We start from the raw sequence: 23,015 nt of genomic DNA, 5'->3' as shown, positions 1-23,015 counted from the left end.
CTTAGTTACTTGACCAGGGATCAAATCCAGGCCCATGGCTATGAAAGTGCCAAGTCCTAACCACTAGATCACCAGGGACTTCCCTCACCCATATTTTTAATTAAAGTTTATTGTCTGGGTTAGAAGATGAAAGAAGAGGATTTCAAGGATATTAATGGGAGACCTCTTGATTAGACTAGGTTTTAACTAATCCATTCTCAGCTTGGAATGAAAAACAATTAGGTGAAGAGGCAAAATAAAAAAGGTTTTCCAGGTCTTCCTCTATTAAAGTACACTGCCTTTATTTGATAGGAAGTTTGTTAACACAAGACACACCAAATGAGTAAGTCCATTTATGCAAATAAAAACGTGAACTTGAATAGGGATATAAAATACAAATTCATTTTGATAGACTTCATGTAATCAGATAACTTCTCAGAAATGTGTATTAGTCCTTGCTATTTTAGTCAACCAATTTTATTGAGTCGTCTTTGTGAACAGTCCAAGTCTTAGTCATATGCTATTTTTCTGTTCTCTTCTAGATTCTGTTAAATAAACACCAAGTCCCTAAAATCAAAGTGATAACTTTAATAATCCTTTTCCATCGATACATATGAAAACAATAGCAAGTTTCCTTCTTTGGGTGATTTCTGATTTTTTAACTAGCCTGTATAATTACTCTTCATTAGAAGGCAATGGAGGCCAATGAAAAAAGAATACATTTAAAACTAAGAGGCCTAGGTTTGAGTTCAACCAGCTGCGTAGCTCACCGGTTGGGTAACTTTGGTAAAGCTAAACTCCTTTAAGTATTAGTTTCCTCATGGGTGTCCCTGGTGGCTCAGACAGTAAAGAATCTGCCTGCAATGTGGGAGGATTAGATCCCTGGGTCAGGAAGATCCCCTGGAGAAGGGAATAGCTACACACTCCAGTACTCCTGCCTGGAGAATTCCATGGACAGAGGAGCCCGGCGGACTATAGTCCATGGGGTCACAAAGAGTCAGACACGACTGAGCTCGACTAACGACACACTTCCTTCTTATAACATGCAAATAACAATACCTTTTCAGGGTTGTTGTGAATGTTGAATTAAGAGATAAAGGCTGCTCCTGTCAGAGTACACTAGGATGAAAAGTTCATTCCCATTTCCTTTCCTTCAGGTAACTAGTGTTAGTGCAATTATTCAGGTCATGCATAAGAACAGTGAACTCTGGTTTCAGCTTTCTGAGATGTCCAAACTGCCCAAAAATAGAATCTTGAGTGGAATCCCCCAGAGCCTAGCACACTGGCATTTAAGATATTCTATGATACTGTTACAAAGAGAAAATATTTCAACTGTTATTTTTCTACCCTTAATTTGTAAAAAAAAAATTACCGACCCATGTTGATGTGCTGAGAAACAACACAAAGCATTTAAACTTACCTTCAAAAGAACAAAGCTTTTAAATTGTCTGAGCAAAATGATTATCGTAAATAGAAAAAAATTAGGTCTGTCAAAGCATTCAGACTGACTTCCAATGTCCTATCTTTCAGCATTAATGCCTCATGTTTTGGTCTATGTATCAATTCATGTTCTCAGCTAAAATATTGCAGACAGAATGTTTCTGAAAGCATTTGCTCTTTTTTCTTTCTGTTTTTTTCTCTTTTTGCTTGTTTGTTTAGTCATACAAAAGAATTTAGCATTGGTTTCTGTTAGAAAAATTATAAACAAAACTCTATGTGTTTCCTTAAGGAAGAGTAGGTCTTATGCTCACTTTTACCCTTTAAAAAAATGTTTGCAAGTACCACAGAAATGTGAACTTTTAAATATGTGCAGTAGTTAAGAGCACAGTTAGTCTTAGGTTGAATCCTGGCTCAGTCACTCACCCCTTGTGTGACCCTAAGCAAGTTTTTAACTTCTTTCTAAGCCCCAGGTTCTTAAACATAAAATGAGAATTCTAATAGTACCTACTTCAGAGATTGTTGAAGGAATATGTAAAATAAAGCGCAATATCCAAAAGCAACTATACTTTAATAAAAATTAATTTTTAAAAAGCACAATGTCCATAAAGAGCATAGTGCCTAGCATAGTGCCTAGCAAACAGTTAAGGAATGTTAACTTAATTCTACTGAAATGATAAGCTTCTATGTGCATTGATATAAGCATTACATCAATGTAGGGACCAGTAGGAATCAATTGTAGACCTCAGGATTACATGCCTGATACTAATTGTCTTGGATTTCTTAAATAACTTAATGTTAGTCATAGATCCTCTTTTTAAAATAAAAAAAACCCTAGGAACAGATTTTCTTCATGGAAATAATACTTCCTTAAAAGTATAAATGTTGATAAGTTCTCCATATCAAAAGCATGAGTAAAGGAAGACTTACTGTGCTTTCATGGAAACCATATAGTAAGGCTTTAAACTACCCCCACATTGGGCACACATTTAAGTATTACAATAATTGATTATTTCCCCATATTTACTTTAATTAAACTGTCAACCATACTTTCAGTTTTGAATCAAGTAAAGATGTTTACACATGTCACATGCATCCTGCTCATGGATATTTTGTGCATTCCTTACATTCTGTTCTTTTAAATGTTATCATTATTATCCTATTCATCTAAGAAGAAATCAAGAAAGTGTATTTCCTTAGTCATCTTAGTCATTATCCACCCCCACCCTCAATCCAGGCTAAGAACACCGTGCAGACTGAGTTATTAAAGTCGATCCGAAAGAGCAATCTGTTCTAAATGACTGTCCCAAGATCTGCCACGGAACCCTGTAAATACTCTTCATTACTCTGGCAGGGCAGTATCACATTTCCTTCATGCTACTTTTGTGGCTGACTCAAGTTAGGCAGTGAGATTTGGGCTTTGGATGATCCTGGTTGATTGATATAGGAATGGTCCTTCTCCTGGGACAGGTAATCAAATTTACTTTTCAGGATAGTAAGTATTCTGTTTATAGTTTTTTTAAATGCTTTTAGTTTGTAAAACTAGAAAGGTTTTGAACTTACAGCTTTTTAAATTCTTTTTTTAGTTTTAGTTTTAAGCAAATGTTTTCAGTACTATTGAGACGAAAAAGACATTTCTTAGGATTTAACTGTAGCTCTCAATTACATTGTATCATGTTTGTATAAGACCCTCTATAATCTACCATACATACATTGTTTTGGATGGTCAAGAACTTATCTCTATTGTGTTTTTCTCATTAGCAAAGATTAGAAAGTAATGTATGTCTCTGTTCTTTAAAAATAAGATATAGACGGTTGTTGTCATTTCATCTGATACACACCTCAATATAAGTCTATGAACTTTAAGCAAAACTCATTGAAAGTTTGGAATATGTGAGAAATTTCTTTTAAAGGATAAAAATCTATAGCAATTTGGAAAAATAGCAAACACAAAAATTTTATATGAATCTGCTAGCACAGATTCTTACACACTTATTCTCCAAGTGAAGACTTCCTCTATCATAGATCTTCCAGATTCTTGGACATTCCTGTGGATCACCCCAATGTGAGTAAATTGTTTCTATAACTGAGTGACTGAATTCAGAAAACAGCTGAAGGCAAGCACAGGATCATGTTCAAACCACAATAAACACATGTGTTAGATGGGCCACTCAACTTTGTGGGTAAGGCTTAAGACATGTAACCTTGTATTTACCTGACACTTATGAATTTTGTTTTTAACTGTATTGGATTTAGATATATTTTTTTAAGCTTTAAGAATTATTCTTTGTCCCAGTAAACTCTGTTAAAATCTCAACTAGTAGGTTTGTGGTGTAATATAAGATGATATGCAAGTTATATTATATTACTTGCGAGCAGAAACCAATTTTTAAAAACTAGAATCTAGAATACAAGGTTCATGGATTGTATGCAAGGTATAATATAAAGTATTTATATGCATCTTTTTCCCCCAAAGAGCTCAAAAAATTTTTACAGTATCTGTATTCGAAATGTTACAGTAAAAATGAGAGGAGAAATATTAGTGTTATTCAGAAATTCTTTGTCTCTTTTTTTTGTAACTTTTTTTAAAAATGGATTTTACTTCTTCCTATTAATTCCTAATTTCACTGCCCAACCAACTCTATTTTATCTTTCAGTATGGGTCTCCTCCCACCTCAGTGTTCCATATACCTGGGTAAAAGGTAGGATATCAGGCTTATAATGGAACAGTTTGCAAGGAAGTCGAAATGTATTCACTTGCAGTGTGTGTGAACATTTCCCTTTGGAAGATCAAACTGTAGCACATCTATGTGCTAAATGAAACAGAGGTTCTATTTTTCCCTGTCCCTACTCAAGACTTAGTAGTCCTTATACTGATTATGCCTCAAGATCTGAATGGGATAAATGGGGAGAAAATCCTCTTTAAATAAAAAGAAATATTTGGGGCATCTACATAAATAGAAAATGCAGAAATACAATTAAGTAGGTTAATTTCAGAACAGGACTAGGTAAGAGAGCAAACAACCCTGTATATTGACGATTTAGATTAATGCAGTAATGAAAATAATCTATCCACATAACTCAGTTCTTCTTGTGCCTTCTTCCCTCCTCAGTAACTGTTCTTTTGACCTGGATTATTTTAAAGTTTTTCTCAATACTCTTTTTTATTCTGTCCATGTAATTTCAAGGTTCTTTAACAAAAGGTGTAGTGAAGCTTCTGATTTGATCATAGTAAACAAATTTTAAGTCTATTCAATATATTATAGAGTCTCAAGGTGACTGAAAAAGGTAAAAAAAGAAAAACCAAAATCTCTTAGTAAATACCATGAGGTCAAGAATCGGTATATTTTCCATGGACAGAGGAGCCTGGGAGGCTACAGTCCATGGGGTCGCAAAGAGTCGGACACAACTGAGCACTGCTTTATACCCAGTACCTGGTACCTAGTAGGTAGTAGGTAGTAGGTACCAGGTACTAGGTATATCATTAATTAGATAAATATTTGCTGAATGAATGAACAGGAAGAAATTCTGCAAGTAGTTGGTGATTTAAGAAAAGTAGGTTTAAACCAATGTATTTTATGCTACCCAAATCTAAGAATGACCTTTTTAAGAAACAGTTAATTGCATTTATCTGAATTTTCAAGACCCAGGCTTCCACAGAGATTGAAATAATGGGGCTAAATTTTTTTTCCAAATTCATATTCTGAACAAGTACGAAATCCTATCAAAGAGCCTATCCTTGACAAAGTGGGTTTTTCAGCAGATGTTGGTTTGGTTAAGGATTCTTTTTCTCGTTCAGTAATACTTGTGAAAGAAGAAATCGGGCATAGACCTTTTCAAAATAATATACAAAAAAAATGATTCCAGGATAGTAACAAATGAACAGAAGTTGTAATATATTACATTATACAGTAATTTAGACTTTTAAACAGTACCTGATTATCTTTTTTTTCTGAAAAAGTTTGTTCAAACTAATTTGTTACCAGGTTTATTCTCAGACTGATGGCTTTTTCCTCTCCATTTTTTCTGTGATCTCTAGCTACCAACTTTTAATGTTAGTTATCGTCTGCTTTTGCTAAGCTTTTGGACAAACAACAAAAAAAGATCTCTCAGCTTTAAGATGTTAGAGCTCACCTTCATGCTGGCTTTTCACAGCCAAATTTCCTAAAATGGATCAGTGATTAAATGAGAGTAAATTTCCCATGAATTAAGATTAATTCTCATAAAAATTAAGAATTTTGAAATATTTCAAAAATAATGCCGTTTTCTTTGAATGTGCTATCATGAATCCAGTATTAATTCTAAACATAAATCAATAAACAACTTGGGCCTCTAAGCTGTAAGTGAAATTCTATAGGTGGGAAAACTGACTGACCCCCACCGCCCATAGGTGCTGTCCTGCCGTGGAATCCCTTTGCTCAGTGTTCTCCTATCCAATCAGGTGGAATGTTTCACAGGCACATGGTTTATACAGCTCAAAATAACTTGGGACCTGTGAGCTGACAAATGCTCTGGCTCCGGTGGTGACAGGTTGTCCAGCTTCTAACAGCCATCTTCACTGAAACTAAGGTTAACTCCTCACTCTCTATGGACGGCTACTCTCTATTTCCAAGGGCGTGAAGAATTTTCTTTTTCTCCTGGGCTTTCATCTAAGCATTCTCCTTGGATAATTATCATCACAGTGGAGTGCCTGGGTTGGACATCCTCATCTGGGTCAACTGAAAAAAGAAAGGTAATATCCAGATTTAAGTTCTCGAGTGTGTTTTGATAACAAGAAACTGACAATGGGAAAGGGGGGATTTCGGAGACCTAATTTCTGTTGTGTGGAATGAAACCGAGGTTAACTTCCTAATTATGTATGATGGGACACAAAATTACATGAAAAATAAAGTTTTCTACATGGTCAGATTTTACAGGGGGGTTGATGAGACCCTCAGAGATCACAGCCTACTCAGGTCCTAAGGGAAAATATCTCAACAGAGGAAGTCATGACATGTGTGTATCATTGGCATTTTCCATACATTCTTTTATTAAAATAATGGTGTTTATATGGAGAATATGTGTGCAATGCCTATTTCCTTTTTAATGGAAATCAAACCTAAAATAATATGACTCCATAGTTAAAGACTTTCATTTAACATTTTTTTATCATGTAAAAGGATATGCTTGCTATATTTAGTGCTGGGAGATCTGCTCCCTGGATTAATGTACACAACAGCTGCAGAAAGTCTTGCTCAAAGGACATTGCTCTTTCTTTCTCTCCTTTCTCTCTCTCTCTCTCTCCCTCCCTCCCTCCCTTTTCAGCTGCAGCAGAAAGACGCTTGACAGTCAGTGGCAAGTGTTTGGCCTGGTACATTGCACTATTAGCAGTAATTAGATGCACAACTTGAATTATTTTTTTAATGATCATATAAGCAAAGAAAAAGAGAACATGAGTAAATCTGTATTTCCATTTCCCAAAAGTGAACATTACAGTAAGAGTGCTAAGAAATTTTACTATCTTATCAACAGATTTTTTCTTTTTACTCATACTTGTTAAAGATACTAGCATCAATCTATTTGATAGAAATAAAACAGATAACCAGTTTCCTTTCTCAAAAAATTATGATTCAACTACTTTCATACTGGTAATGATAAAATGAATTCTACAAGGTCTAAATTAAAAATTTGTTATAACTTTTCAGCCTCTCCTTAATAATAACTCTTAACTTCACATAAAATACATATAATCCTTTTCTACAAAACTAGAATATCCAGACTTAAAGCTATAATAAACATATTTTTAAACAAAAATTAATATAAGCTATCTGATACACAATTTGACAATATGTAAACTATTTCAAATCAAGACCATCTCATGAAATCTGAAATATATGCACACTAACTTTGTCAGGAGACAAAATTATAAACATTACAGAATCTTATAATAATGGACTATGAAACAAACAGTTGGACATTATCCAAATTCTGGAGGTTTGTCTCTATTCCCACTTATAGAATATGGCTAATGCTATTGGAACTTGAGACAATGTATCAAACCCCTAGTGTTCTATATGTCTATAATTTTGAATAAGACTCTATTCCAGACTCTAATACATCTATTGTATAACAGAATACACTTTCCAGCTCAAGGTGCTTACAAAGGCACATATTCAGCAGAACAGACTCAGAACCACAATTCACAGACACAAGAAATTGAATGAGTTTGTACCCTGACTAGATTTGGGAATTTATAGAGCTGAATTTTCAAATTTACTTTTGAAGAAATGAGACTGCAGGTAAATTGGGTTTCACTGTGAAAGATCTTTAATGGACTAAAGTTAATATATGAAAAGGTGACAGCTAGATTTTTTTAACAGTTAACTCATATACGCAATAGGAGTAATGAACTCAGCTCATTAACCTGAAAATATAAAATGAATGAGACTGCCAACCCCAGAATAATTAGTTTCCTTCACTGACATTGAGATTTGACAAAGGCATTGCTTATTGGATGGTGTTATTGCCTATAACAAGACAAAAAATGAAAAGATTTTTTTTAACTTTTTCCCTCTCTTAAGAGATACAGAAGGATCAAACACCACAGAGATATTTTCTTAAATTTCTATGGTGCTTTACAGCTAACAGAGAGCTTTAGAACTGCTATGGCACTGTGCTTTTGCTTAAAGGGAGCAACCCAGGCACCGACAAAATGGTCTGTTGAGTAATTTAGGAACATGTGTTTAGCAGCTACATTTTTGGTGGGCACAAAAGTTGGTGTGACTGTTTACCTGCAATTACTGAAGAGCTCTTAGAGCTCATGTATAATTAGAGTCACCTTGACAAGCTCTGTACAGACTATGTGTTACATAGACCTCTACTTAGAGTCACAGTGCACCCCACAGTCTGGGATGGGCCCAGCAGAGCCTTCCCACCAAGGGCTTGAATTCCAACTAGATCTTGAGATCACAAACCTATTTGGGGTACTTGTTCCTTTCCCAATCTAGCGAATATGTCAGTTAAGGAAGTTATCACTTTTCAAATCCTTAACCACCTAAGGGAAATTGACACGAGTATTAGGAGAATGAAGAAAGTTGAAAATGTTTAAATTTTTTTCTTATTTTTCTTACTTAAAATGAATCTTTGAGTTAATGAGAATTGACAAAGTTTTCTTATTTGGGACTTCCTGTATAAGAACTAAGTTCATCATGAATGGTGAATTGAGAGTGAAATAAAACTTCATTTTTGTGAAGGGTTTGGTAGTCACCCTAGAATCCTGAAGGCTTCTTACTTGGCTTCCATTAACCTTTTCATGGGTCATAGACTTTACTTCTACACTACTTTTTTTCAATATTTCAGATTAAATACTAACTTTGGGCTCTGGTTCCAGCATCCTTTATACTAGTGCAAAGGATTACCTTAATTTTGTATAGTGTTCTACATGTCTAAAGTTCTTTCACAGAGAATTCCCTGGTAGTCCAGTGGTTAAGATTTCGCCTTCCAACACAGTGAGTGTGGGTTCAGTTCCTGGTCAGGGAGCTCAGATCCCACATGCCTTGTGGCCAAAAAAACACAAAACATAAAACAGAAGCAATATTGTAACAAAGTCAATACAGACTTTTAAAACAAAAATTAAAAAATAACTTTAAAAAAAAATAAAGTTCTTTCACAAACCCTATGAAGTAAGCAGGGTAATTCTGTTCATCCTCCATTTAGAGGTGAGTTATGAGTTACTTAAAGACATCTATCTTTTCCTGTTCTAGGCAAAGTTAACTATTACATATTAGGTTGTCTTTGTGTTGATCTAGAGGGTAAAGCGTGTGCCTGCAATGTGGGAGACCTGGGTTCGATCTCTGGGTTGGGAAGATCCCCTGGAGAAGGAAATGGCAACCCACTCCAGTACTCTTGCCTGGAGAATCCCATGGACGGAGGAGCCTGGTAGGCTACAGTCCACGGGGTCGCAAAGAGTCGGACACGACTGAGCGACTTCACTTTCTTTCTTTCTTTTAGCACCAGATTTGCTTTTTCACTTAATACCTAAGAATACTTCATACTTCATAGCCAGAAAACTTCAGTAATCATGTTTGAATTTAAATTACTTCATATAACATTTTGCAAAACATCCATATTACAACCAAAAGATGAGTTAATAACTCATGATATTTCTAATGATAAGGTAGTCTTAGAACCTACAGAAGAATATTGTTGTGTTAATAAGACTTGAGAAATATGTCCAAAGGTATCAGCATTAAGTTTTGTTTTTATAAACCAGACTCTTAAATTTTAAGCAAGTCCTGAGGTGAGAGCTCTTTTTCAGGAAAATTCATAGGGGAAAAAAAATAGAGATATTTAGCAAAATAAAGTGAAGAACATTCAGTAAGCATTCTATGTGGCTAAATTAATTTACATGATTTACTGAAGTTGGTCTTGATGCCACATTAATTGCCTCATTTCAAACCTAAGACCATTTCATCAAAACCATAATCTGTTTCCAAGGATATTTACTGATTCTTATTTTGAAAATGGCAGAATATCTGTTTCAATTTTATAAGCAGCAGAAAGAAGGAAGCAATGTCCAATGTTTAGCACTGTGAACACACCACTTGAAATGTCTAAGAGAACTTTGACATCTGTCAAATGAAATGTCTAAGAGAACACTTCTTAAAACCTGCTTCTGCCTCATCCCAGTAAATAATGCCACCATTCACCTAGTTGTTTAGGTTACAAATACTAGAATCACTCTTGACTCTGCTCTTTCTCTTGTATTCCACTTTCAATCCATCAGCAGATCATACTAGCTCTATTTTCAAAAGATACCTCAAATCTGGCCATTTCTCGCTACCTCCCACTGATACCACTCATTGATCCCAACTAGCATCATTTCTTGCATTCTTTGCATAGCAGCCACAGTTGAACTTTTTCAAAACCATGTTGTCTGCTTCAAAAAACTTTAGATGGTTTCCCATTCACATGTTTAATAAAACTCAAAGTCTTTCCTACGGTCTGAAAGCCTTCACATGCCCTAGCCCTCTACTCTTCTTTTTCACTCACCTCCTGGAACACCGGGCTTGACTCAAACACACCAAACATTCACCTTCCCTGGCCTTGACACTTACTGCTTCCTCAGTCAGGAATATTCTTCCTCCCAGATGGTCACATGGCTAACGTCTCCACTGCATGAGAAGCTTTGCCTGATATCCCTAGCCTAAATAGCACGTCTTCTTCTCTACCCCATCATTCTCTATTCCCTTGCCCTACTTTATTTTTCTTCTTAACATTTATATATTCTCCACTAGAATGTCAGCTCCATGAGGGCAAGGACTTTGTCTTTTGTTCACTGATGAATCCTCGGGGCCTAGAACAGTGCCTGGCACATAGTAAATGCTCAATTAATATTTATTGGATGAATAAATGCAAGCGGGGTTATCCATAATAGCTCTTAGTTTTTTAAAAGTATAAATTTTATACAGATAGTTTTTAAATTAATGCTTGAAACAGAAAGTAATATATGTTCATATTTCCTATTTTAGGTAGTATCTATCAGTTTAGCAATTTATATATGCATTTCCACCTAAGAACTAACTGAGATGAAATTGTTATTACCCCATTTGATAGATGAGGATAATTGAGATTCAGATGCATTAAATGACTTGCTCAAGAAGCAAAATTATTTAGTGTTGGACTTGAGATTCAAACCCAGTTTTTTTAATTACAATCAGGTGTTCTTTGATACTTCTGGTATGAAAAAAACGCATAATTCTAGTTATTTTATCCACCATAAATACATTTTTATTTGAAAGTTACTTTGAATTTCCTACTACTTTTACCAGTTTATATTTTTTCTTTGTGTCTATAAATTTCCTCTGTAAATATTTCTATGTATCTGTCTTACTTTAGCCTGCAACTTAAAAACAATAGATTTAGTAGGAAGTTCTAATGAACAAAATAATTCAACAGATACTTTTTGATTACCTTCTATATGCTGTGCGTGCACAGAGATGATGGTATACAAAACAAAGTGAGGTAATAGTAAATAGGCAAATATATACTGAAATAAGGGCTGCGTTTGAGGGTTAAGACAGTGAATTTGGGGAGCATATTGGACAGGGACCCAATTCAGGAAAAAGAAGAAATTCCAGGGCCAAGTGTCAGGTAAGAGCTAAAGACTGTACAGGACTTGGGCCAATAAGATAGCAAAAATACATGAAGAGAGGGAGCAGCCTGAGCAAAGATATGTACAAAGATCTGCAGGGAGCATAGTTTGTTCATAAGACTATTTCAATGGAGTATAGATATGCTAAAATTAGAGTTCGATTTCTCTTCAAAATGTGTCCTTGCATCAAGTCATGTCACTAGTTCTACTTCCATTTCTTATCATGGTATGTGGCCACAGTTGTTAAATAATAATAAATAATAGTATCTACCCTATATTGACTGTTTACTAAATGCCAAGCACATTTAATAACCCTTCAGCCTATGAGATGGCTACATTATTATCCCTGTTTACAAACAAGCAAACTGAGGCTTATAGAGGTTAAGTAATTTTCTTAAGTTTATACAGCTAGGAACTGTCAGGATTAGGCTTTGAACCAAAGTGTTAACAAATGCTACATTCAAACATTAAAGAAATCCTTAATTTTGAACACCTGGAATTTTTGTTAAAATAATTTCTCATGACTAAGCATCAGAACAGGTACACATTTATACCTCAATTGGCTCCTTTTCTTTAAAAAAAGAAAAAAAATATTTGTAGAGAGCAGTAATTACTTATATGAGTATTTTATTCTGTATTTGCACCATAAATATAAACTTTCTGGAAGTTCTTCAACACTAACATCACCTTTTACCTAAATATTATCTTTTTACTAACATCAGTTGAGCTCTCACTATAGTGGTTGGCCCTGTTAAGAGATTTGCATTCATAATGTTATTAATCCTCACTCCCCTGGGAAATAGATATTATCCATGTTTCACAGATGAGAAGTTAGGTAATTTTCTCAAAGTCACACAACTCCTAAGAGATGAAGCCAGAATATGAAAACAGATTTATCTGATTCCAAACCCAATGCTCACTCCATGTTGCCCCAAGATAAAAGCCATCTTAAACTAAACAATTAAAGACAAAGTCACATTAAAACACAATATACAAGGTACTCTTTCTGCCCCCTTCTGATGCCTATGTCAGAAGCTTTTTCTATCTCCTTTATACTTTAATAAAACTTTATTACACAAAAAAAATAATAAATAAATAAAACACAATATACAGTAATGTCCAACTAATAGAGGGGACATCCTGATTTATAAATCACTTAATTTTTCTTCTCACATTTAAATATATACATAAACTCAAACTAGGTTAATGGGACAGTTGATTTACAAATGGAAAGGATTTTCAATCAGTATATTAATCATATTTTTCAAATAGCATTTTGCACCTTATTTTAATATCTTTAACTGTTCCTCTACAAAGTAAATGTACAAAGTGACAAATTTTCTGCTGGGCTCTCAATTACATTATTATGTACTATTTTGTATATCCTTCAGGGTTCTTCAAAATTTAATACAGTCATATAGTTCTATTTAATGAGTATATCATAATTTAACTAATTTTTATTGGACATGGTTCCACTCTTTTAATATTATCATCCATACTATGATGAATATCTTTGTAGATAAATCTTCACACCCATCCAACCCCTCTGCATTTTCAGTTAATCTTTTTTAAAGTACATATTCATTTATTTGACTGTGCCGGCTCTTGGCTGCAGCATGTGGGATCTAGTTCCTTGACCAGGGATCAAACCCGGGTCCCCTGCATTGGGAGCATGGAATCTTAGCTGCTGGACCACCAGGGAAGTCCCTCAATCAATCTTTTTTTGAGGCACAATAAACTTTACCCAAACAAGTGGCTCCAGTGGTGTCAATCTCAGCCTGTGGTTAGCAGACGGAAAAATATTTTGCTGTAGGTCATCCTTTCAGCCATCTCTAATTGTCCTCTCAAGGTGATTGCCTACCTTGTCAATTTAGAAGTTAGTTTTAAGTAGCATTCTAAAAGTATGAGAAGTAGGGCAGTCCCTAGGAAGCCCTACTTGTGATACATTGTGGTATTACAAATATTTTTACTTATAAGTGAGGCTGTCATACAAAAGAAGGAAGAGAAATTAACTGAAATAAAATTTGTCATAGAATGTTAAAGCCCGAAAATATTCAGGATATTACTTTCCTCTCCACCTTTCCAGCACAAGGCACACAGTAGCCAAGAATGGCAAACAGCCTTCATCTCCATTACCAGCTCTGATTGGCTGGTGGTGGCTGAGGGAATGGAGACTTAAAAAAGTGAAGGTCAGTGGGAAGAATACTGTAATTAGTTGGCTACATCTCTAAAGGGGGAAAGAGAGGAGTAACAGCCTAAGGGTCACAAGCTTGCTAGCCCTCTAGTAAATGTCTGAGTGAATAAAATGGATGTGACAATAATACGACAGTGGTTTGCATCACCCAAACTTCTAGTCCAGGGGACTGAGCTAAAGTTACTATACTGAATGAAAGTTACCATACTATTTTTATAAGACTTTACAAATTATTTATTTTTTGAATAAATATATTCATATAACTTATGCGACTATATAATTGATTATAAGATATTCATATAATTATGATTTAAAAGTGAGAAAATGGTATACAGTAAAAAGTGTCCTGTATTGAACCCCACTTCCCTGTCTTCCATATCTCCTCTTCACCAATGTTAATTTAAGAGATTTTTTTTTTAAACCTAGGTGTACTCACACTTTTATAGAAATTAATTAATTATACCTGATTTGAAAAAGCTAAATCACTACAGTTTTCAAGAGCAGATTGAGCCTACAAACAATATTGAATTTAAACAATTAGTTTCTAGTCATAAAAGCATTATTTATTTTCATGAGCTAGATCAAGTTTTTATTTTTCAGTAACAAGATTATTTTATCAAAATCTCTTAATTTCTGTTATTTTATTACATTCAGGGGGAAGGGGAAAGAATGGAGAGAAAATCTCTGTATATGAGAAACTCCTCTAAAACTAAAAGCCCTTTATAGATATTATCAAAATTGTGCTTAGAAACTATATTTAATGTCTCCATAGTTATAGCATAGCTTTCAACATTGAACTCATATTTAAAGATTAATTTAATAAAGTGATAATCACCCATGCTTTTATTTCCAGTTTCGGGGAAACCTCATTCAGTTCCTCTCCATTTTACAATTTGAGAAGTCTTTAAACTTTGTGAAAGTTATCAAAATTAGGTAATTTTAATTTTAAGGTTTAAGTTCTTAAGTATCTATCATGCTATAATCAACACAGACCTATTATTCTGTAGAAATAATCTAAACATTTTGTCATTATTGCTATTTTGTGACAGCATGCAAGACGACAGCCTAGAAGCTTCTACTTCCATATCTCAGCTTCTGAGAGAAAGCTATTTGGCTGAAACTAGGCATCGGGGAAATAATGAGAGGAGTCGAGCAGAGCCTTCCTCCAACCCTTTCCATTTTGGGGGTTCTTCTGGAGCTGCTGAAGGTGGAGGAGGCCAAGATGACCTTCCAGATCTTTCAGCCTTTCTGAGCCAAGAAGAATTAGATGAAAGTGTCAATCTGGCAAGATTGGCAATCAATTATGACCCTCTGGAGAAAGCAGATGAAGCTCAAGCTAGAAAACGTTTTTCTTCTGATCAGACGAAACACTCATCTATATCAAGTTTTGACTCTAACTTCTGCCAGGATAACTCTCAAAGCCCTACCAACTCTAAAGAGAGCCTCCAGGAGACAAAAAGGCCACAGTACAGTTCTGAAGCCCAGTCCAAAAAAGTATTCTTAAATAAGGCTGCCGATTTCATCGAAGAGCTCTCATCCCTTTTCAAAGCCCATAGCTCCAAAAGGATTAGACCTCGTGCCTGCAAAAACCACAAGAGTAAACTGGAATCGCAAAACCAAGTTATGCAGGAAAACAGCTCCAGTTTCCCTGATTTATCAGAAAGAAGAGAAAGATCTTCAGTTCCCATACCTATCCCTGCAGATACCAGGGATAATGAAGTGAACCATGCGCTGGAACAGCAGGAAGCTAAGAGGCGTGAAGCTGAGCAGGCTGCTGGTGAGGCGGCCAGTGGAGACACCACCCCAGGGTCCTCTCCTTCTTCTTTGTACTATGAAGAACCTCTGGGGCAACCTCCCCGGTTCACACAAAAGTTACGGAGCAGAGAAGTTCCAGAAGGAACCAGAGTACAGTTGGATTGCATAGTGGTAGGAATTCCACCACCTCAAGTAAGGTAAAAATGTCCCATTAGTAATGCTTGGTAATTACTTTCCATCTATTGTGATCCTTCTAATTTTATCTTTCAAGTATGTGGTTTCAAAGATTATATGCTCCCTTTGAGAAAAACAGAGTTTAAAGCAAACTGTCCAACGGAAGTATAATATTAGACACATGTGCAATGTAAAATTTTCTAATAGTCACATTTTTAAAAAATAAAATAACTTGGGGTGAAATTGATTTTTAAAACTATATTATTCAACCAATATATTAAAAAAACTACCATTTCAACATGTAATCAATATGAAAATTATTAATAAGACATTTTATATTCCTTTTGTCACACTAGGGCTTCAAAATCTAATGTGAATTTTGCACTGACAGCACATCTCAGTATGGATGCTAAATTTTTCTAGGAAATACTTAATGTGCATTTAGAGTTCATAAAATATACAGTTGAAAAACTACACTGTAAGATCCAAATTGTTCCAAACATATTTGAAAGGTCTATCAGAACTGAATTGAGTATCAGCTTTTACATTTAAATTAATTAAGGTTAAATAAAATTAAGAATTCAGTTCCTCAGTTGCACTGGCCACATTCCAAGTGTCCACATGTGGCTAATGACCATGGTATTAGCACAGGCCTACAGCCTATAGCTTAAAAAAAAGTCTTTATGATCTATACTCAACAAATACCTATGGTAGTTTTTAATTTAAAAAAAAGCCGAATAATAGAAAAAGTGTGATAGGATAAAGATACAATAAAATTGGTAAAGATCAATTTAAAGTTTATTTTACAAGTATTTATTATATACTTTTTGATTTATTCTAGGTATGTAAGCAGGGCGTCATCTTTTTTGCAAAATAATATTATAGGGCAGTAATAGCACTTGTATTAATAATAATATTTTAAATTATGTACGCTTATTGATTAAAGGAATTCTAGTCTAAAAGCAAATTTATATATTGAATTCTGCTTTTCAGAGTCAACATAAGGCAATACTCAATACTATTTCTACAATGGCATATACATGTTACTATCTAGTTAAACAACTGAGCTCCTTGAGGAAAGGAGTGTCTCGAGCACCAGGCATAGCTCCTAGCCTATAGTAGTCATGCATAATACATTAGTCGCTAGATTATGAGTATACTAATGGATAAAGAAACAGGAAAACAAGAAACTCGACTTAGATTTCAATCAGGAGTGAGACAATTGGCCTAAGACGTGGCAAAGGGTTGGAACAGCATAACAAAGGGAAGTGTCTACCCTTCTCTACGCATACCTGATGACACTCCCTGGGACTCTGGTCAGTGATGCTGGCAAGATGTCATCATAGCACCATGATGGATACTACTCAGTGGCATCTGGTCAGTCTAAGTAAGCTGGTGAGCACTCAAGTTATGGCACAGATACGGCTTACTTAGACTAGTTCTATCCATTCCACTAGTTTCTGGACATAGATTGGACCCTTTCAAAAAAATTAGACCAGGTCACTCAAGACTCATCCTCCCCATTCTTAATCATGACAATCTCAAACACAAAAAAGACTTGGGGCTCTTGTGAGAAAAATCACTCAGGAGAATTACAAAATACTCATTCCCCCCAAAAACAAAGTAATATGGTGGTTACTCAGAAACAACTTAGTCAACCAATTAAATATTTACAAATTTAAGAGTGAAAGAAATATACACAACTACCATGCAGCAATACTCATTTTTACCTGGAAAGAATTTCTTTAGTGATAGCATTCATGCCTATATCCCAGCCACTGGTTTGACGGCAGGAAATTAATATGTATTCACTAAGTATTTTCTGAATTCATCACAGTAATCATATTAATATTAAGAAAAAACTTAGGATTGTCTAAATAGATTGTTTTTGATGTTGTTGTTCAGTCGCTAAGTTGTGTCCAACTCTTTGCAACCCCATGGACTGCAGCATGCCAGGCTTCCCTGTCCTTCACTGTTCAAACTCATGTCCATTGAGTCAGTGATGCTATCTATCCATCTCATCCTCTGCCATCCCCTCCTCATTTTGACTTCAATTTTTCTCAGCATGAAGGTCTTTTCCAATGAGTCAGCTCTTTGCATCAGGTGGCCAAAGTATTGGAGCTTCAGCATCAGTCCTTCCAATGAATATTCAAGGAATATTACTTTGAATATTCAATGAAAATTATTTTCCTACATATAAATGTATATAACTCTAATCAGAAACCAAGTATACGTACCTAGCTTTTACTCTAAACTCAGCACTGTGACCAATACAATGACAGAGGCAATATAAACATGTGTCCCTGCTCTCAAGGAACTTGCAACCTAAATTAAAGAAATCATCCTAACTCTACTGAATACTCTGTAACGGCTTATATGGAAAGAGAATCTAAAAAAAAGAGTGGAGATATATATAGATATAGATATAGATAAACTGATTCACTTTGCTGTACACCTAAAACTAACATTACATGTAAATATACTATATTACAATAAAAATGATAATAAAGAATTCACCCTAATTTTTATAGGACAATGAAGGGCTGGAGGACTAGATAGGTCAAAGAAGACTTCAGAGACATAAGGGAATTTTAGCTGAACCTTGAAGAAAGAAGAAATTTAAGTAGAAATGTAAATCATTTATTCATTCAACAAATACCTACTGAGTTACTAAAGTGACTCATTGAGAGTACAAAACAATTGGGAGCTACTGGAGGTCAGGGACCTTGTTTTGAAACCAAGGGTAAAACTATTCTAAGAGGGTAGCTCACAGTCTAATAGAGCAGTCAGACAGACATATGATCAAAACATTGCAATACTGTGTAATAAGGGCTGTAACAGAAGTATGCATGGAATGCAATGGCAGCTCAAAGGAAGATTGATATTTGGCCTGAAGGGCAGGATGAAGGAAGTGTTAATGCTGGAGGTGCCACTTCAGTTGAGAAAACTTAAGGTGGAAGAGGAAAGCAGGTGGAAAGGCCCAGAGACAAATGTTTTCAGGGAACTGCAGATACTTGGCTATGTGAGGAACATGGGATAACAGGTGAGGAAAGATAAGAGAAAAGACAGAAGAAGTAGGCAGAGGGACGGGTCCTTTTAGGCCAGGTCAACTCAATATGTTTATATAAAAGTACAGATGCTGGCGGAGTAATATTTTTAGATGACAGTGAAGAGACTGACCTAACTGGACAAGAGTGGAGCCAGATGATTTCGAAAAGCCTTGAAAGCAAAGTAGAATAGTTCCGACTTGGTTTCAAAATCAAGTGGAAAGCATTTAAGGTTGTGTATAAGGACATACTAAGATAAAAGGGAGAATTTAAGTAGAATAGGTCTGGATGAATGAGTTAGACCCCAAACAAATAGAGCCCCAAGGGCACTTTGGAGGCTGTGAAAGGTATTCCAGGCATCAGACACTCTGATATCAGACTGGGGTAGGGGCTGTGGGAAAGCACAGAAAAGCTGTGAGGGAGCAATATTTAGAAGAAATGAAACCAAGCTGAACTTGGTGACTGACTAGATAGGAAGGACATGAGTAAAAGACTGATTCCACAAATTTGAAGCTGGGCACCTCAGAGAACCCTGGGGTCACTGTCAAGGTCTGAGAAACTGGAGGAGGTGGATGATTTGAGTCTGAGGAGATGGAGGGACCCTATCCAATAGATAGCCAGAAACGTAGGACTGAAGGGCAAACGAGGGGGTAGTGGAACTGGAGACATTCCAAGGAATGCCCTGGACACTGGGAGATTTGGATGCAGTATCTCTGGCGTTACAAAGGAACTATAAATACAGGTAACATTGGAACTCACATCCAGTTATGCTAGGCTGGGGCACGGTTTTTTCCAACCTTCTTTTGGCAGTAATTCCTCCTCCCACTTTTCTCCTCACAATGAATATGTTACGTTACCCCAGTACATACTTTACACACACATACACACACACACACACACGCACACACAGATTTCTTAAAGATGAGATTAGTGTTTCTGGGATTGAAGAGGATTGGGGTGGAGGAAGCATGCAGTCCTGCCTGCTTGCTCACCGCTGAAACTCCTAAAGCATCTCCATAGAACCCAAGAGCACAGATTTTGATTGAAAGAATGCCTTTAAAAATGCATTACAAGAATGAGGTGCTTTGGTTTGCCATAAAGGAAAACAGTACAGCCCAAAAGAAAAGTATCCTTTTTTCTATTTTTGCAAGAAAATATAACGCATATACCTGGCCACTGAGGTCTAACCTTGTATGTATGTGCCTCGGTGTGTTCTCCATATTTTACCCATGTTTCTATAATTCTAGTTTAGCAAACTGAAAAACGCTTTTGGCCTATATTTGTTGATTTCCAAGTTGACTGGGAAGAAATTGTTTTGTAAGGGTAGGATCCTGTATCATTAAAGCTAGCTGTTTTTGATAGCTTGTTAATTTTGGACATAGCTTCATTGGAGGAGCTGAAATACACTCATGCGTTACCCACAGATGAAAGAGTCTGCAGGAATTCACAGCAAATGGCCATGATCCCTTTTTGTATCCTGACTCGAAATTCTTTTCCCAGGAATGTACAGCTGGGTCACACTAAGTATGTTTGCTTGTACATAGCCCTCTGAAGCAGTAAAAACTTACCTTTTATAGATGCTGATGTCTGATTTGGCTGTTAAGTTTTGCTATTGCTACTTCTGGACATTTGCCTATGAGTGCCATGCTGAGGAATAAAAAGGAAATAAATTAGTTATAAAAACAAAGGATATTTTAAATTATATAAAATAGTATAAATAATTATATATGATATGTAATGTAAAATATTATATAAGTATTTTTAAATGCTACATTATTTAGGGGCTTTTTCTTCTACCTTTTGGGACAATCTAGATACCTTCATTTACTCATTCACACAACAAATGTGAAGTGTCTGTTATGTGCCATGTACTCCTAGAGCCAATAAGATTATAGCAGTGAACAAGGAAAATCCCCTGCCTTCATGTATCTTGAAAGAAAAGTGAAGTCGCTCAATTGTGTCCAACTCTTTGCGACCCCATGGACTGCAGCCTACCAGGCTCCTCTGTCCTTGGGATTTTCCAGGCAATAGTACTGGAGTGGATTGCCATTTCCTTCTCCAGGGGATCTTCCCAACCCAGGGATTGAACCCAGGTCTCCCTCATTATAGACAGATGCTTTACCGTCTGAGCCACCAGGGGAGTCCTGTATCTTAGGGTCTAGTAAAGATCACAGGCAAAAACCCCACAGTATTACATTATCATAATTGTGGTAAATATTATAAAGGAGGGCGCATATAGCAAAGGGACTAAACCTTGTGAATGGACTAGGGAAGGTTTCCCTAAAAGTATTAAAGCTGAGACAGGAAAGATGATGAGAGGTTAGCCTAGCAAAGCGGGGTTTACAGAAAACTGTTGCTGGGTGAAGAAATAACGTACATGAGGCAGTGAGACAATGATTGACTTTACGGAACTGAAGGAACTAATGCCACCAGAATATGAAGAGTAAGGAGGAAATGGTTTGGGGTAAGTTCAGAGAACAGGGATAGAGACTAGATTTCAAAAGCCTCCCAGAACAAGCTACTCAAAGTGGGTCCCTGGACCAACAGGTCAGCATCACTTGGAATCTTGGTGGATGTGCAAATTTGCAGCTTCTATGTCAGACCTACTGAATTAAGCTCTCTAAAGGGCAGGCCCGGACATTTGTGTTTTAACCAAACTGCTGTTTGTTTCTGTGCTAAGAACTTTTGCAGTCTCTTTGGAGACCTCCTCACCCAGGGGGACCGGCCCTTGATTCTATTCCTTAACCCAGATGTTGCAATCTCTACTTAAGGTTGTAACACCTGATTCTCAGTCCCACTCCTCAGTACACTCCTCACAGCCTCTTTCTGTTGATGTCACCTCACCCGAGCTGGTCATTCTTTGAGGTAGGATCCGTCGTCAGACAGAAAACCAAGCTACCTTGTGTGGTATCCATTTGGCCCCTGGGAAAACCGCACCTCTGCCCTCGCAAACTTCGGCAATGTAGGCTGCTTCCAGGGCAACCCTCTCCTCTTGCTCTTCCCTCTTGTGCTGTGCTTACTTTCTCAGTTGTGTCTGGCTCTTTGTGACCCCATAGACTGTAGCCCGCCAGGTTCCTCTGTCCTTAGGGATTCTCCAGGCAAGAATACTGGAGTGGGTTGCCACGCCTTTCTCCAGGGGATCTTCCTGACCCAGGGATCGAACCCACGTCTCCCACATTGTGGGCAGATTCTTTACTATCTGAGCCACCAGAGAAGCCCTCTTCCCTCTTGGGCAATGCTAAATATCATTTCACTTTGAAAGTTTCCAAGGCAAGAGTTGGGTGAAGCCTCTGTGCTGCCACCAACTCCAGGGGCTACAATAGAAGATCTCCAAGGAATTCCGTAGAAGGCCCTGTCATGTGGCCACTGACCTTCTCTAATCAATCTCCCAACCTCCTCATCTCTACTCCCAAAATGGACAAGGATCACCAGACTGAACTTTCTGAATTGCTTTAGAAGTGCATTTTTAAATAAATACTGAAGAATATCTAGAAGTACAGATACAGTATAAGAGTAATGGCACATCTATCTATATGCCCACATTAGTATTATTTTTAAGTTGAGTGTCTTCCTGATCCTGTCCCTTCCTTCTCCCCTTAGAGGTAACCAATAGCCCAAATCTTGTGTTTTCTCTTTAAATTTTCCTTAACAGTTTTTCTTCAGTTTAACAACATATCCTTATGTTCCTAACCAATACTGGAACAGAAGTATTTACTGGTGGAATGACAGAAAATCCTACATTGTTATTGTTGTTGTTCAGTCACCCAGTCATGTCCAACTCTTTGCAACCCCAAGGACTGCAGCACGCCAGGCCTCCCTGCCTCTCACCATCTCCCGAAGTTTGCCCAAGTTCACATCCATTGCATCAGTGATGCCATCCAGCCATCTCATCTTCTGAGGCCTCTTCTTCTGCCCTCAATCTTTCCCAGCATCAGGGACCGAAAAGCCTATATTTACATTAAAATAAGTCAAGGTGGGACACAGTAGAATATATAAAAAACACATTTGCTATCTGTTGATAATTTGTTGAAGCTAAGTGATATGCACGTAGGGGTTCATTATATAGTCTTTCTACTTTGTGGAAGTTTTTAAGTTCCCATAATAAAGTTTTGGGTTCTACCTGCCAATGCAGGAGAACTAAGAGATGCAAGTTCAATCCCTGGGTTGGGAAGACCCGCTGGAGGAGGGCATGGCAATCCACTCCAGTATTCTTGCCTGGAGAATCCCATGGACAGAGAAGCCTGACAGGGTCCATAGGATCACAGAGTCAGACACAGCTGAAGTGACTTAGCATGCA

At 36.6% G+C, this 23,015-nt stretch overlaps 1 protein-coding gene across 10 annotated transcripts in view; it reads left to right on the top strand.

Moving 5' to 3' along the window:
• MYPN (myopalladin) overlaps positions 1 to 23,015 on the top strand; it is a 114,747-nt gene that overhangs the window by 13,960 nt on the left and 77,772 nt on the right. The window contains exons 1-3 of one of the 10 annotated variants that reach the window (XM_086382713.1): positions 2,822 to 2,886; positions 5,858 to 6,148; positions 14,792 to 15,694. The exons of 1 other annotated variant lie outside the window; for it this stretch is intronic. In XM_086382713.1, the coding sequence (XP_086238839.1) occupies positions 14,793 to 15,694 (902 nt within the window). In that variant the 5' untranslated portion in view covers positions 2,822 to 2,886; positions 5,858 to 6,148; position 14,792. Of the gene's footprint in view, positions 1 to 2,821; positions 2,912 to 3,441; positions 3,482 to 5,806; positions 6,149 to 14,791; positions 15,695 to 23,015 lie in introns of those variants that run through there. 8 more of the 10 variants (XM_086382711.1, XM_086382715.1, XM_086382718.1 and 5 more) reach the window with 8 other exon arrangements.

This window comes from Bos grunniens, chromosome 28 (assembly GCF_055505025.1).
Source record: "Bos grunniens cultivar Pamir isolate PY7600 chromosome 28, Bosgru_T2T1.0, whole genome shotgun sequence".
NCBI classification, from domain to species: domain Eukaryota; kingdom Metazoa; phylum Chordata; class Mammalia; order Artiodactyla; family Bovidae; genus Bos; species Bos grunniens.
This window is presented reverse-complemented; position numbering and strand designations above follow the sequence as displayed.